General features: G+C 44.2%; 1 protein-coding gene across 2 annotated transcripts in view; it reads right to left on the reverse strand.

The window, feature by feature from the left end:
- Positions 1-4,055: 4,055 nt before the first annotated feature.
- The window catches only part of dclk1a (doublecortin-like kinase 1a), an 84,385-nt gene continuing 74,869 nt past the window's right edge, over positions 4,056-13,571 (reverse strand). Inside the window, exons 10-17 of one of the 2 annotated variants that reach the window (XM_072445867.1) lie at positions 12,860-13,006; positions 10,171-10,304; positions 8,113-8,190; positions 7,756-7,852; positions 7,570-7,650; positions 6,868-6,981; positions 6,663-6,736; positions 4,056-4,386 (exon numbers count right to left, since the gene is read on the reverse strand). In XM_072445867.1, coding sequence (XP_072301968.1) covers positions 4,329-4,386; positions 6,663-6,736; positions 6,868-6,981; positions 7,570-7,650; positions 7,756-7,852; positions 8,113-8,190; positions 10,171-10,304; positions 12,860-13,006 — 783 coding nt within the window. In that variant the 3' untranslated portion in view covers positions 4,056-4,328. The remainder of the gene's footprint in view (positions 4,387-6,662; positions 6,737-6,867; positions 6,982-7,569; positions 7,651-7,755; positions 7,853-8,112; positions 8,191-10,170; positions 10,305-12,859; positions 13,007-13,571) is intronic. The other variant, XM_072445869.1, reaches the window with a different exon arrangement.

Genomic DNA, 13,571 nt, shown 5'->3' on the forward strand with positions numbered 1-13,571 from the left:
TAAATAATGGGATTAATGTGGATTGTTCGTGTTCTTGCTCGAAATCACCTCTAGGGGGCGCTCTGCCTTCTAAAATATTCCATTCAAATCACATTTTCCATTCTACTGTTCTATAGGTTTGTTGTTTTTTATTCAATTCCTCGTCATTACTTTTTAAAGATTATATTACATTATAAATATAAAGGTACGTTTTATGTTGTTGATGTGGCATTAAATACGTGGTTTTGCAGATGAAATATGTTCAAGTCTATAAATAATTCCCAATAAATAACCCTAAACTATTTCTTAATCAAAATAATGCACAATCGTCACAGCTATTGTGAGAAGAAACACCACAATTTTGTTTATTCACAGTTATTGACACCATGAATAAACAGTGAAATCCTTCATTATCCAATTGTTTAATAAACCTACATTATAGTTGCCCAGTATGTGACCGCCTTTATGAAATCTAACCTTCTGGATGAAGTAAAGCTAATATGAACAGCCCTATTCATTTTGCTTCTAAAATTATCTTTCTTGTGATCAGTTTGTGATTAGCAAAATAATCCTAACGCCTAAAACAAAAATAAAACACCTGATAATTAATTCATAACAACGACTACAACCAGACAAAAGCACATTTCCACGAGACAAAATGTGACTACAACGATCAAATTGACCGCTCAACGCACGGTTTATTCATTATTCTCATCTTTATTGATAGACCATTGTCGGACAGAGGTACAGTTATTGGTATTGCGACAGACGTTGTTACAGAGCGGTGCAGCAGTGAGCACTTTGGTAAACCACGTGTACGTCCGTGTGCTGGAGGAGGATGTGGAGTTCATCAGCAGCAGCAGCAAATCAAACCTTTTATCATTTCGGGCGACACACCACCGGTAAATGTGATGACGAGCACAGACACGGGCAGAAACGGACGACTGCCGGGAGATCTCCTTTAGACTATAATCGACAATTCGTTTCCCGTACAAAACCCCTGTCGTTTAACCAGTATCGTCAACTCCTTGTCGTTTCCCCCCCAGATATCGTTCATAAATCTAGTCCTTTCCAATCTCCTCTTGGTATTTTCTATTGCATCAAGACTGATACACACATGGACAATTGTACATTTTTCTACTAGTAAAGAAATATACTGTATTGTTAACTATCAAAATAAATAAAATTGTTATTTACAGGGACATATACACATTGATTTCACTGGACAGTTGTATAAGAATAGGCTACTGTTTGTCTGTCATGCTTTCAACTGAATGAATAAGCCATGAGTGAGGTTTCCAGATCGACTTTTACACAGTCAATAGTGAGTTATTCCCCATTGTTCGTCGTGAGATGATACTGCTGGTTGTTCACTGTCCCGAAGTCGTTAAAAAATAAAAAATAAAAGAGTTACAACGCAATACAGACTGTAGTGAATTGTGCAAAAACAGCCTGTATCCTGCAACTTTGTCATGTTGAGATGTAAACGAGGCGTCGTGTAACAATGACAAAATACATCCATCAGGCTTAACGTTATGGTACAATGTGGTCCGGTGTGTGTGTGTTTTTATTTTTTTATGTCACGAGTGAGTGAAAATGAGTGAGAATTGAGCACGTTTGATGAAGTAGCAGCTCTTGAGTGGAGTGTTTTCAGTCTTGTGTAACTGCATGTGTCGTAGTTTAAAGGGTTTTATTTTCTTTTAAAAAATATTTATTATTCATTTTCTTTTCATTTGTTTTCAAGGTTTTCGATCAGTTTTATCTCCTTTTGATCTTGCACTAGTACTCATTAGTGACGGGCGATACCAGCGTTATTGTTTTTTATTTTTTTCATTTTTTGTACTATTGAAATACCTCTACTGCAAATAATATCAACTTGTTATGAAAGAGCGACTGTTTTTTCGCTCCACCACAGCTTGAACTGATCCAAAAAATCAATATATGCGCAGATAAACTATGAACAATGTGTTAAATATTTATTAAAATTGTATATATTGAATGTTTTGGCATGAGAATCAATACTTTTCAATACCTGTGTCAGTATCGATGTATCAATATTGTTATATATCAATCCGCCCGTCACTTGTTTGTATTTGTACGCTTGTGTATATATATATATATATATATTTTTTTTTAATTGTATATTCCCTTTTAGACAATAAATCATTACATTTTACAAACACAAAGCGACACTGGTGAACGATCAAATCCATAAGTTTCAGCTTTCTGTTTGATGGCGATGTTTGTGTACTTTTTGCCCATTCAAAAGTTGTAACATTTCGTTTTGGAGCGTTAACGTCTATGAAAGCGTTGCTGGATCTGCATCGCTCTGAAAACCCGTAGACACGACACTATTAAAGAGGCGCTTGCTGCATATTAGGCCGGTCGTCCTGTGGAAAGCCCCGCGCGGGCCTTTTACTCATACCGTTAAGCCTGATTGATGCCAAACGATTAGCATAATATCAGTGTTGTTTAAGTGTGAAAATTGCTACCCAAGCACCAATATGCTATCATTGTCAGGGTGTTACGGAGAAACCCATATAACAAAGAGCAAGTGAACGCACCATTATCAGCCTGTAAAGTGTAATCCAGCGGAACAGGAAGGCATCACCAACGCCGTCTAAAACAACCAGTGCTTGAGACTTTTTTTTCCTCCAACTATTTTCAAACTTTTTTTTTTATATGAAAATCCTTCTTTTACACGATGCAACTATTTGGTTGTCCAGGCACCGTTACAAAAACATAGAAGGAGACACGTGTACCGTATTTCCCGCACTATAAGGCGCACTTCAAAGCCTTTTTAAATGTTCTCAAAAAACGACAGTGCGCTTTATAATCCAGCGCGGTTTATATGTGGATTCCTTCTGGCGATTTTGTGCGGTACACGTTTTGTTTGCTTTTGCGCCTTATAGTGCGGAAAATACGGTAGTCATAATGTAGGTACCGAGACATCCCTAATAGTACTTACTTTTTGCTATCTTCACGTCACATTCAAGTACTACCGAAGCCTATCGACACTTTCCTGAGCTCTACTACGTCTACTCGCCTATTTCCCCCCCCGAACGAAACCACAACGCAAAGAGAAAAAGTATATATAAAAATGTAGTGACAAGTAACGAAGAGTTAAGGTTCAATAAAACGTGAACATTTGTTTTTGTTTTTCTTCTTCTTCCTCATATTGCCTTTTTAGAGCTGCTCCATCAAACAGGAAGTCCCCGCGTGGAGCCCCGATCATCACTGAAGGCTCCGCAGGTCGCTTCGTCGCTCCGTGAGCTCTGTGGCGTGTGCTCAGATGGGACAAAGTAAAAGGATAAAAGTCTTTCCTCTGAGTCTGCGGCGCGTCCTCTCCGCCCTCGTCCCGGCCATGTGTGGACAATCCAGAGCGACCAGAGTTCAGGTGTTGTTTTTTAGTCTTGGATTTCAGAGAGAGAAAGGAGGAGACGGTTCCTAAAGGTGTGTCGTTCTTAATGTTCAAGAGCGATGACGTGAAACTAACTCAAGTGGTTTAAAAACATATAGTATGTGCTAGTTTTTGTCTGGAATTATTCATTATTTCCCAGAACTTTGACAATTTGTTGTAGGGAAAGATCTCCATTGGCCACAATTCTGGGATTTATTTACTAAATGAAACTCTTCTTGTAGTTTTTGGTTTCTGGATTTGTAAAAAGGCCTAATCAGTGTTGACAAATGCCATTTAAAAGGTGCACTATGTAAGCTTTCTGTTTGAATGTTATTTTTTTTACACTGCATGGCATTAAACTCAATACATCTCAATAAAACCAGGACGATTCTTTAACTTTTTAAGCAATTAAAACGCCTGCAATGAATTAAACAGCAGCTTAATGCCTGAATATGGAACATTCCAGATGATGCCGCGACATCTCTGATTAGATGTGACGCCGAGAACGGAAGACTCTTTGTTTTGTCAGTTTGTGTGTCAATTCCTAGTTTGTGATTGTGTTTTCTGACCACCAGCAGGTACATGACTATAACCAGAATACACCAGGAAAGTTACACCGCGCACCTTTAAACTACACCTAAATGTAGTTCTTCAATCCAGTAAATGTGTGTTGAGCCTTTCTGTTTGCCACGGCAGCTTTCGCGCACAGATGGACAGATGGACAGAGAACCGTCCCCGTCCCGTGCTCTTCCTGTCCCGGGTCAGAAGGGCGAGCCGGGGGAGCGTCCTGTGCTGTTGACCGAGCAGATGGACACGTCGGTGGAGGCGGAGGAGAGGCCGGGGGAGACGTCTGCGCCGGGGTCGAGGGTCAGAGGGGTCAAGCCGTGGAGGACGCTGGGAGGCTGCGTCCGCTCAGCTGGGGTGGTCGTGGTTACGGTCGTCAAGGTGATCACATCCGTGTGGCGTCCTCGTCTGAGAACCTGCCCCGCCTTATCAAGAGAGGTGGTCTGACGAGAGACCGGGAGGTGGGGTTAGATTTAAGGCAGGACTGAAAATATTTGGGGAAAGGGAGGAGTGCAAGAGGAGGAGCACAAGAGGAGGAGCTCAAAGGGAGGAGTGCAGGAGGAAGAGCGCAAGAGGAGGAGCGCAAGAGGAGGAGCGCAAGAGGAGGAGCGCAAGAGGAGGAGCGCAAGAGGAGGAGCGCAAGAGGAGGAGCACAAGAGGAGGAGCGCAAAGGGAGGAGTGCAAGAGGAGGAGCACAAGAGGAGGAGCACAAGAGGAGGAGCGCAAAGGGAGGAGTGCAAGAGGAGGAGCACAAGAGGAGGAGCGCAAAGGGAGGAGTGCAAGAGGAGGAGCGCAAGAGGAGGAGCGCAAAGGGAGGAGTGCAAGAGGAGGAGCGCAAGAGGAGGAGTGCAAGAGGAAGAGTGCAAGAGGAGGAGCGCAAGAGGAAGAGCGTAAGAGGAGGAGCGCAAGAGGAGGAGCGCAAGAGGAGGAGCGCAAGAGGAGGAGCGCAAGAGGAAGAGCGCAAGAGGGGGAGCGCAAGAGGAGGAGCGCAAGAGGAAGAGCGCAAGAGGAAGAGCGCAAGAGGAGGAGCGCAAGAGGAGGAGCGCAAGAGGAAGAGCGCAAGAGGAGGAGCGCAAGAGGAAGAGCGCAAGAGGAGGAGCGCAAGGGGAGGAGCGCAAGGGGAGGAGCGCAAGAGGAAGGGCGCAAGAGGAGGAGCGCAAGAGGAAGAGCGCATGAGGAGGAGCGCATGAGGAGGAGCGCATGAGGAGGAGCGCATGAGGAGGAGCGCATGAGGAGGAGCGCATGAGGAGGAGCGCATGAGGAGGAGCGCATGAGGAGGAGCGCATGAGGAGGAGCGCATGAGGAGGAGCGCATGAGGAGGAGCGCATGAGCAGACAAAAGTGCCAAGAAACACAAAAGCAGCAAGATTTTGATCAGCAAAATGCAAAAAAATGAATTGAACGTTTCCCAAAATTAGACAGTTTGTCTTTGGAAAATAGTCTTTAAAGTAACGATAGAAGTGAATGTTTCAGTGTTTAATGCAACGTGACCTCGTCTGATAAAGTTATAATTAATGAAGTGGTTAATAATGACCTTGACTTGTTTATAAGGAAAACAATACCGAACATTCCCTCAGAGGTGGTATAAAACTTCACACTTTTTTTTACTTTGTTTAAAACAAAATACATTTTCATGGAGGGATCAAGCGTGCCATTTCTTTGCAAAGTAAAGAAATGTTTGTACAAGGCTTTATTTATATATATATACATATATATATATATATATATATATATATATATACATATATATACATATATATATATATATATATATATATATATATATATATATATATATATATATATATATATATATATATATAAACTTCTGGACCTTTTGTACAAACAACTCAAAGGGGCGTTGCCACAAGCACAAACGTTCCAGGAAAAGCGACAACATCTACACAGAGACGAGCACATGACAGACCCTCCGCCACAAAGGTTACAGAATGCACCTTTAAAGGAGACGTGTCGTGCTTTTTCAGGTTAATGCACCTTTAAAGGAGACGTGTCATGCTTTTTCAGGTTAATGCACCTTTAAAGGAGACGTGTCATGCTTTTTCAGGTTAATGCACCTTTAAAGGAGACGTGTCAAGCTTTTTCAGGTTTATGCACCTTTAAAGGAGACGTGTCGTACTTATTCAGGTTAATGCACCTTTAAAGGAGACGTGTCATGCTTTTTCAGCTTCTTATTGTTGAATTTGAACAAAAGTACATCAGCGTTTTACATTTTGTTCGTTGTAAACTGCAACAATGATCTAATTCGGCTTCATAATCAAAACGGATCCACTGACTTCCTGAACTGATAAGCTCCGCCTCTTCACGGTGACGTTTCACAATAACGAGCAGCAGAATGTCATTTACACGTGTTTAGTCGTGAAAAGTGACTACGTGACATCTTAGAACCTACACGTGCCACTCAAGAGTTTTAATTCGTGAGATAATCGCGACTGAGTGCAGAGATGGGGGCGGGGATAGGGGGTAGGTGAGAACAAGAATTTTCTGAGCACTCCAGCCTCAGCTGCAGCACAATACAGGATTACAGGAGTTGATTTTGCACAACACGTCTCTTTTAAACACACACAAAACAAGCGGAAACACAAACAGGCCAAAGTGCTGCGGCGGGACACGCGCGGGTGGGCGGGCAGACATCCAGCGGACGCGTTGGGGATTATTTGGTTTTAAACGGCGGGTTTGGTGTCGGTGCAAACCCGGCGTACCTGATCCAGAACATGGCTGGGTGCTGGTAGAAATCCAACGACCCAGATCTCTGCATAGAAAAGCTGTCATCGAGCTGAACACAGAGAGAGAGAGCGCCAACAAACAAATCAATCCGCAAACCTTTCAAAAAAAGCGCTGTCTATAATGCACAGCGATCGATTTCAAACAGAGCCGAGCCGAGGGCGAAAGTGTGGGTAAACGCACCGAGATGACGGAGACTCCGGCGGTGGTGTCCTTGTCCTTTGGGGTGGTGTTGAAGTGCTTCTTGATTTTCCCTGCTACAGACAGCTGGTGGTCGTTCTCGCACAGACCTTCGTCCTGGGCCGAGGAGAAACAGAAATGTGAGGTCGATTCAAGCCGAACCGTCCTTTGAAATCAGAAGTGAAAGAGGCGGCGATCGAGCGGCGCGGGGACTGACGATTAATGGGACTGCAATGGTTAAAACAAGCCAAGTACGTGTAAATGTATTCGAGGAAACGACTCTATTACTGCATTGGAGCCACTGACATTTTCCAACTAATGATGTCAAGAATATTTGGTTGATTGATAATTGGGTTTATTCGGGTCACAGTCATTATAAGAATTAATCTCGGCCTCGAAAATGTGAACTTAAATGTGAAGTGCTTCATTATCTGGCCGTTTGAGACACACATTATTTTGCCATTAAAAAAGAATATGTAAAGCTGGTCACATAAGAGAAGAACTGTAATCTATTATTATGATTATTATGATTACTATATCATTATTATTAGACAGTATAAATTGAAATGAATTTAGGATTACAGTTTGACATCTCTTACTTCCAACAGGGCAATGTATAGACTTTAATGGGTTAGAGTACCTTTTCTCTCAAATGTGCTGAGTATACTCTAAGTAACTATAGCCGAGTTTGAATTTCAAACTTACAGTGACCCATGGGTGCTCTAAGACTTGCAGAGCGGTGTATCTCTGATCCACCTCCACTTCCAGCATGGATCGGATCAGCTCCTGTTTCATAAAGCAGACTCTGGTCACTTCATTTCTGCCGATAACTATTAAAAAGCAGCGTCATTACAGAAACGCTGGTGCTATTGCTGAGGTGGATGTATTCACCATGGCCGTTTCAGACACATTGTCCCAGTACGGCATTGGAAACTCCAGCTGCCCCATCAGTATCTGGTCAAAAAGGACTTCCTGATCTTCACAGCTCCTGCAAAACAATTATTATTTCATTATTATTATTACTATTATTTGGAAATTGCACCACGGTCTAACATGTAATGCCACTGCACGCCTGTAGAGGGCGTCTGAGCTTTACGTATCCTCTCATTTCATGGTGGTATACACTATATTCTGGAGCAAGTATTGTATGCACTTAATGTAAATATCAAGATAAAGTAATCTAGTGTGTTTCTGTGTTGTTACCGTCAAATTACAATGTTTTTTTTTCCGTTTTTTTTAAAGACTCACCCTCTAAATGGTGGAAACCCACAGAGGAGAATGTATGTGATGACTCCTGCTGCCCAGATGTCCACTTTAAGGCCATACCTGCACAAGAACAGTGTTCAGTTATCAGAAAACAACAACAAATAGTTCAAATATACAAACTCGAGTGGTTCCCGACTGTGCATACTCAAGTCTCAGCCTCGTACCCCTGGGTAAGTGCCCTCGTACCCCTGGGTAAGTGTCCTCGTACTCCTGGGTAAGTGTCCTCGTACTCCTGGGTAAGTGTCCTCGTACCCCTGGGTAAGTGTCCTCGTACCCCTGTCCTCGTACCCCTGGGTAAGTGTCCTCGTACCCCTGGGTAAGTGTCCTCGTACCCCTGAGTAAGTGCCCTCGTACCCCTGGGTAAGTGTCCTCGTACTCCTGGGTAAGTGTCCTCGTATTCCTGGGTAAGTGTCCTCGTACCCCTGGGTAAGTGCCCTCGTACCCCTGGATAAGTGTCCTCGTATTCCTGGGTAAGTGTCCTCGTACCCCTGTGTAAGTGCCCTCGTACCCCTGGGTAAGTGTCCTCGTACTCCTGGGTAAGTGTCCTCGTATTCCTGGGTAAGTGTCCTCGTACCCCTGGGTAAGTGTCCTCGTACCCCTGAGTAAGTGCCCTCGTACCCCTGGGTAAGTGTCCTCGTACTCCTGGGTAAGTGTCCTCGTATTCCTGGGTAAGTGTCCTCGTACCCCTGGATAAGTGTCCTCGTACCCCTGTCCTCGTACCCCTGGGTAAGTGCCCTCGTACCCCTGGGTGTTAGTGCCCTCGTACCCCTGGGTAAGTGCCCTCGTTCCTCGTACCCCTGTGTAAGTGTCCTCGTACCCCTGGGTGAGTGTCCTCGTACCCCTGTCCTCGTACTCCTGGGTAAGTGTCCTCGTATTCCTGGGTAAGTGTCCTCGTACCCCTGGGTAAGTGCCCTCGTACCCCTGGGTAAGTGTCCTCGTACTCCTGGGTAAGTGTCCTCGTATTCCTGGGTAAGTGTCCTCGTACCCCTGGGTAAGTGTCCTCGTACCCCTGAGTAAGTGCCCTCGTACCCCTGGGTAAGTGTCCTCGTACTCCTGGGTAAGTGTCCTCGTATTCCTGGGTAAGTGTCCTCGTACCCCTGGATAAGTGTCCTCGTACCCCTGTCCTCGTACCCCTGGGTAAGTGCCCTCGTACCCCTGGGTGTTAGTGCCCTCGTACCCCTGGGTAAGTGCCCTCGTTCCTCGTACCCCTGTGTAAGTGTCCTCGTACCCCTGGGTGAGTGTCCTCGTACCCCTGTCCTCGTACCCCTGGGTAAGTGTCCTCGTACCCCTGGGTAAGTGTCCTCGTACCCCTGGGTAAGTGTCCTCGTACTCCTGGGTAAGTGTCCTCGTACCCCTGGGTAAGTGTCCTCGTACCCCTGGGTAAGTGTCCTCGTACTCCTGGGTAAGTGTCCTCGTACCCCTGGGTAAGTGTCCTCGTACTCCTGGGTAAGTGTCCTCGTACTCCTGGGTAAGTGTCCTCGTATTCCTGGGTAAGTGTCCTCGTACCCCTGGGTAAGTGCCCTCGTACCCCTGGGTAAGTGTCCTCGTACCCCTGTCCTCGTACCCCTGGGTAAGTGCCCTCGTACCCCTGGGTGTTAGTGTCCTCGTACCCCTGGGTAAGTGTCCCCGTACCCCTGGATAAGTGTACCCCTGGGTAAGTGTCCTCGTACCCCTGGGTAAGTGCCCTCATACCCCTGGGTAAGTGCCCTCGTACACCTGGGTAAGTGTACCCCTGGGTAAGTGCCCTCATACCCCTGGGTAAGTGCCCTCGTACCCCTGGGTAAGTGTACCCCTGGGTAATAGTGCCCTTGTACCCCTGGGTAAATGTCCTCGTACCCCTGGGTAAGTGTCCTCGTACCCCTGGGTAAGTGTCCTCGTACCCCTGGGTAAGTGTACCCCTGGGTAAGTGTACCCCTGGGTAAGTGCCCTCGTACACATGGGTAAGTGTACCCCTGGGTAAGTGCCCTCGTACCCCTGGGTAAGTGTACCCTTGGGTAAGTGCCCTCGTACCCCTGCTCTGGTCTGAACTGGTCATCTCACCCTGTTTCTGCGATGATTTCAGGTGCTACATATGTGGGCGTGCCACAGACGGTGTACAGAGGTCCATCCACCACCGTCGCTAAACCAAAGTCGCCCAGCTTCAGACTTTTGCTGCCGTCCGCGTGCTCATACACCTGAAGACGATCGCAAAGAACAAAACAACATGATGTCAAAGTCACTCCACACGTGCTCACAGCCATAACCCTGATTACGCCAAATAGAGGGTTAACATTGCAAATAACACGTCTGATTACTTCAAGTGTCCTCGGCGAACTGGCACGATATCAGGGAAATTGGACCCTTAAAAGTCTGATATCAGGGAGAGAAGAGGAAACCGAGTCCTACTTATTCACAGAGAAAAGGTGTAAATAGAGCGCCCTTAATGTCAGCGTAATCAGCTCCATTACACGTCATTGTTTGCCCTTCAGTCTCGGCCCGGAGCATTCTGGTCATTTTGTGTCTGCTGTGGCTCATTATGTCCATCATGTGTAATCAAGTGTCATTTAGAACAAAATGTGTAAAGCAAAACTGACCGTGAAAACTAAACATTTGGAGCACACGTCCAGTCAGTTGGTTTGTTGATCTTGTACTTAGACATTCAATTATAGGTGTTTTTTTCAATTGTTTTTTTTGGCACATAAGCTTTATTGGACAGGACAGTGCAGTGTGAAATGGGAACGAGATTTGGGAAGGACATGTAGCATCCAGAGAGGAATTGTCAGAAAATCTAAAAGGCCAATTTTGATTTTTTAAACTATTTTAATTTCTCCATTGCAAGGTTAAATAAATAATTACATTAGATATGCTCTGATATTTATCAAACTGAGTGAAAAAATGTTAAAAAGCCAGAATGTAATGGTGTTTTTTAAGATAATCTATACTATCTCCAGCCAGAAGGGGTCAGTAAAGGTGCACATAATAAGTGATATAATAAGTATTAAGACATTTTGTTGTTTGTTGAGACAGCATTTAAATGGAAGATGAAAAAAAAGAAGAAAGAATGAGCTTTGTATAAGATCGAATCATAATTTGAATTCCATTGAGATGAATGTCACAAAATATTCATTTGATTTTAATTGAAATATGTGCGGCCTTATCTTTGCAGGAAATGAGAAGGGATTACTCTGAGCTTGACATGAAATAGTCCTGCGTGTAGACTTTCTAGATAACTGGACATCAGCGTGAACATTTTAATTAAAAAGTAATAGATGGAACTCTTTTTTGAGACTGTGGGGCAGAATGACGGTCTCTGAAGGAACATGGAGGCCCCGAAAGGTGACAGACTGTGAGAGTGAGTCAGTGAAGGTGAGGGGACAAGGGTGAAAGGTCAAATATGAGGAGGAGGAAGCTCGGAGCTCCGAGCAGAGGAGGTGTGACGGTGACAGATGTGAGTCACCAGGAACTGGAGGAACTTGTGCAGTGACAAAATGAGAACCAGATGTGCAGAGACAGGGACGAGGCATTAGTCAGTTTTATAATAAAATCATTATATCCATCACAGTGAGATAATTGTCTTTACAACTAGGATATATAGAGTTTATGCAGGCGACATTTTCTCCTGTAGGAGCTCAAAACACAACTAAAATGTGAAAGTGCCGCTACAGTCAAATAACAAATACAAAAGAATGTAACTCTGCTCAATATTTAGTTTGTTTGAGACATCGAAAAGGAAGAAAATCAAGTAAACAGTTGTAGAAAACCAGATAAACAACAGGAACAATGTAGCTACACTCACATTTATCATGGATACAGACTTTGTGCTCACAAAGACAAACGTTACTTTTAAGATAATCTAAGATAAATTAAGATAAATTAAGATAATAAGATTTTGTCTCCTTAAAGAAGTTTGTGTCTGTGTGTTGAGGAAGATTAATATAATGAGGCGGGTTGAAGTGTCCTTTATCTCCCTCTGCCGTTAGCAAACATACTAGCTAAACTCTGCACAGTCGCAGCAACAACGGAGAAACTTCTTTCAGTTTTCATCTCACCAAATACAGATAATTTGAGTGAAACAAAAACCTAACATTTAAACAGTTGTTCAGAAATGTGAATAATATCGAGTCATTGGCACCAACTGAGTTCATGTAAATATTGCGGATTTTAATACCGCCTCGATACAATAGGATTAGTACCGGAGTTATACGTGCGCTCGCCGTAACGTCATACATACTTCCCCATAGCGGCCATTTTGAAAAGAGCACGCGATGTACTAGCAACCACTGACTTATTGTACTACCACGACTGCATCCTTTTCTACGTCATAATGAGCTACAAATACTTTGATTCTTTAGACGATAACGACAAACTAAGGTACACGACAAAGCTATCATTCCTTGGCCTGACAACGTATTGCATCCAAAAACAACGCAGGTTTTTGGTATTTTGGCCTCATTTAGCCTGGATATCGTATGTAGTAGACGTGCGGTTGTCAAGTACTAGCGTGCCCCTTTCAAAATGGCGGACTCGGTTTCTACGGTACAAGTTCCCGGATGTACTGGTGATTGCCATGATGTACGACTGCATGTATAGTTCAATACTTTCTATCCGTCTGCATCACACACCCTTTTTTTTGAAGAAGTCCAACCCATAAGTGAAGAAGAAACAGGTGAAAAATAAATGAGTTGGTCGTCGGTTGCAAACGACTCTCTTTTTTAGACTCGTGTAACTTTTTCCAGACAGTGGGACTCACCAGCAGGTTCTCTGGTTTGATGTCTCGGTGCACTATGTTCAGGCTGTGCAGGTACTTGATGGCGTTGGCCAGATTGTAGAGCATGCCGCTGGCGTCTCGCTCCGTGTATCTGTTGGCCGAGGTGATGGCGTCGAACAGATCGCCTCCCTGTGGACAGAAGAGTGACAGAACAAGAGGCTCGTCAGTGTCGCCGCTCGCGCACCGCCTGAAACAAGTGAGACATTCACCAGTTTGGCTTTTCCGAAACTGTTGGTCAAAGAGGGAAGATTTGCCTTTTGAGCAGTAACAACACAAACAGCTATTTTGATGTTTTATTCCACGTAATCTGACAAAAAAAACACTTATTGATACTAAACCCTATGTGAAGTTATGTTCCCTCATCATCATTTACTCAAAGTTGTTTTCAGCTCGATTCATGCATGTTTGAATAATCCATGAGGCTTGAATGCTCACTTTAAGTCTAAACCACCCCCTACCCCCTATCCCTGCCCACTGCTCTCTACTTAGTTACCATTATTTGAACAAAATGAAGACTCTGAGTTATGCAAATGAGTTTCAAACAAGTTGTGTAGCCATGTTCCAAACATATAAACACATGAAGACAATCTGCTGCTTGTCACGAAATGTCACTCTGGAGGGGCGGAGCTTATCAGTTCTGCAGTTTTGAACAGGAAGTCAACGTCCCACCTCTAGCACTGAGCCATTTTGCATA

The sequence above is a fragment of the Eucyclogobius newberryi genome, unplaced genomic scaffold, assembly GCF_026437365.1.
Source record: "Eucyclogobius newberryi isolate DKJ021-1_F unplaced genomic scaffold, fEucNew1.0.hap1 SCAF_15, whole genome shotgun sequence".
NCBI classification, from domain to species: domain Eukaryota; kingdom Metazoa; phylum Chordata; class Actinopteri; order Gobiiformes; family Gobiidae; genus Eucyclogobius; species Eucyclogobius newberryi.